Source organism: Lipotes vexillifer, unplaced genomic scaffold, assembly GCF_000442215.2.
Source record: "Lipotes vexillifer unplaced genomic scaffold, Lipotes_vexillifer_v1.1 scaffold147, whole genome shotgun sequence".
Classification (NCBI taxonomy): domain Eukaryota; kingdom Metazoa; phylum Chordata; class Mammalia; order Artiodactyla; family Lipotidae; genus Lipotes; species Lipotes vexillifer.
In genome coordinates, this window is record NW_006778796.1 from 4,518,527 (window position 1) to 4,521,034 (window position 2,508).

At 53.9% G+C, this 2,508-nt stretch overlaps 1 protein-coding gene across 1 annotated transcript; it reads left to right on the forward strand.

Moving 5' to 3' along the window:
• The first annotated feature begins 542 nt into the window (after positions 1 to 542).
• On the forward strand, positions 543 to 1,609 carry PAQR8 (progestin and adipoQ receptor family member 8). The gene has a single exon (XM_007451925.1). It carries the CDS (start codon positions 545 to 547, stop codon positions 1,607 to 1,609), a length of 1,065 nt encoding a protein of 354 aa, XP_007451987.1. The 5' UTR covers positions 543 to 544.
• The last annotated feature ends 899 nt before the right edge of the window (positions 1,610 to 2,508 follow it).

The following is a 2,508-nucleotide window of genomic DNA, read 5'->3' on the forward strand; positions in this document are numbered from 1 at the left end:
AGCTGTGGCACGTGGGCTCAGTAGTTGTGGCTCACGTGCCCTGGAGCGCAGGCTCAGTAGTTGTGGCGTACAGGCTTAGTTGCTCCGCAGCATGTGGGATCTTCCTGGACCAGGGCTTGAACCCGTGTCCCCTGCATTGGCAGGCGGATTCTTAGCCACTGCGCCACCAGGGAAGGCCTGAGGGTTACATTTTAATGTCATCTAGCAAACTCGAAAGCTTTAAAGGTACCCTCACTTACCTTCTAGATGTCATTAAGATGGGGTGGCTGACATTCCCATTTTACAAGATGTGACTTTGCCTCACTCTGTAGCGAGCAGTAGAGACAAAGTCGGAATGTCAGAGCAGTAAGCGATCTTGGTCCAACTCTATTATTCCACATACGAAAAAAAATTTTAAAAGGGGGCTCAAAGAGGTTGCCTGCAGTCCCGCCTCCCCAGCTGCACTAGCAAACCCATAGCTCCCTCGCTGTCTTTGCTCAGCAGCCCCTCACCGCATCTTTGCCCATTTTACTCTGTTTCCTGTAGGTTGCATCCCCGTGTAGCCATGACGACTGCCATCCTGGAGCGTCTGAGCACCCTGTCCGTGAGTGGACAGCATCTGCGCCGCCTGCCCAAGATTTTGGAGGATGGGCTGCCCAAGATGCCCGGCACCGTCCCGGAGAGCGACGTGCCCCAGCTCTTCCGGGAGCCCTACATCCGTGCTGGGTACCGGCCCACCGGCCGCGAGTGGCGTTACTACTTCTTCAGCCTCTTTCAGAAACACAACGAGGTGGTTAACGTCTGGACCCACTTGCTGGCGGCTCTGGCCGTCCTCTTGCGGTTCTGGGCCTTTGTGGAGGCCGAGGGCCTGCCGTGGAGCTCCGCCCACGCCCTGCCCCTGCTCCTCTACGTCCTGTCCTCCATCACTTACCTCACCTTCAGCCTCCTGGCCCACCTGCTGCAGTCCAAGTCCGAGCTCTCGCACTACACCTTCTACTTTGTGGACTACGTGGGCGTGAGCGTTTACCAGTACGGCAGTGCCCTGGTCCACTTCTTCTATACCTCCGACCAGGCCTGGTACGAGCACTTCTGGCTTTTCTTCCTGCCCGCAGCCGCCTTCTGTGGCTGGTTATCTTGTGCCGGCTGCTGCTACGCTAAGTACCGGTACCGCAGGCCTTACCCAGTCATGAGGAAGATCTGCCAGGTGGTGCCGGCGGGGCTGGCCTTCATCCTGGACATCAGCCCCGTGGCACATCGCGTGGTTCTGTGCCACCTGTCTGGCTGCCAGGAGCAGGCGGTCTGGTACCACTCCCTGCAGATTGTCTTCTTCCTGGTCAGTGCCTACTTCTTCTCCTGCCCGGTTCCGGAGAAGTACTTCCCGGGTTCCTGTGACATCGTGGGCCACGGGCATCAGATCTTCCACGCCTTTCTGTCTGTCTGCACACTGTCCCAGCTGGAGGCCGTCCTCCTAGACTACAGGGGGCGACAGGAGATCTTCCTGCAACGTCACAGCCCCCTGTCCGTCTACATGGCCTGCCTCTCCTTCTTCTGCCTGGTCGCCTGCAGCGCAGCCACTGCAGCCTTCCTGAGGCAAAAAATCAAGGCCAGACTGACCAAGAAAGATTCTTGAGGCCGGCAGGTGGGGTGCGGTGTGGACTTGGCCTGATACGATTTGGGGAAAACTTGAATCAGCAGTAGGAGTTGACATTTTGTTTTTTAGAGCAGGCTTTTCAATGAGTATGTATTTCCAAGGGTGGCTATGGCTATGGCATTAGGAAGTCAAAGGGTCCAAGAGTTTTGCTGTTATTGTTGTGAATGAAAGGATCCCTTTATCCTCTGGGCTGTAGCCTTACGAGACACAGGAAGGGAAGGGACCTTGGCTAAGATTCGTCGGACACTGAATTAAGAACCATCTTCATGCCTGAAAATTTAGTAGAATTCCAACTGTGGCCTCCAGGGTCAAGGCCTGGTGTAAAGGGATAATCCAACTGGACTGGAGAAGTTAGGAGGTGGCTGGACCACACGGTATTGAAATGAGCATTCTTCTGTGATGCTGGTCTTTGGTAATTGGGTACATTGACCCAAGGACCCAATTTCATTTGGATTTCAGATCGTCCGGGGCGGAGAGGTCAGAATCTTCAAGAAGATTCCGTAAAACCCTCAGACATCGTGAATTACTCGGTTCGTCTCACTTCTGGTCCCTTCTCTGGCCCACTCTAGCACTGACCCTTTTCTCAGGATGATGTCTGCCTGGCTGTTTGTTTTCTCCCAAGTGCTGTTCACGCCCATCTGTACCTTGCATGATGATAGAGAGGACGATGAAGCAGTCATACTTCCAGGAAATGCTTGGATCCATGTGGACATTCAGGAAACGTACTCTCATATAATACTAATGGAAATGGTAGTAGAAAATACAGTGCCAAGAGCCATCAGGAGGTCCAGCCAGCAAGCATGGATACCGTTTGGTGTCATGGGACCCTTCTGTTTTATACCTGTGCATTGCAGGATTACTTGAGATCTATTAGGGCT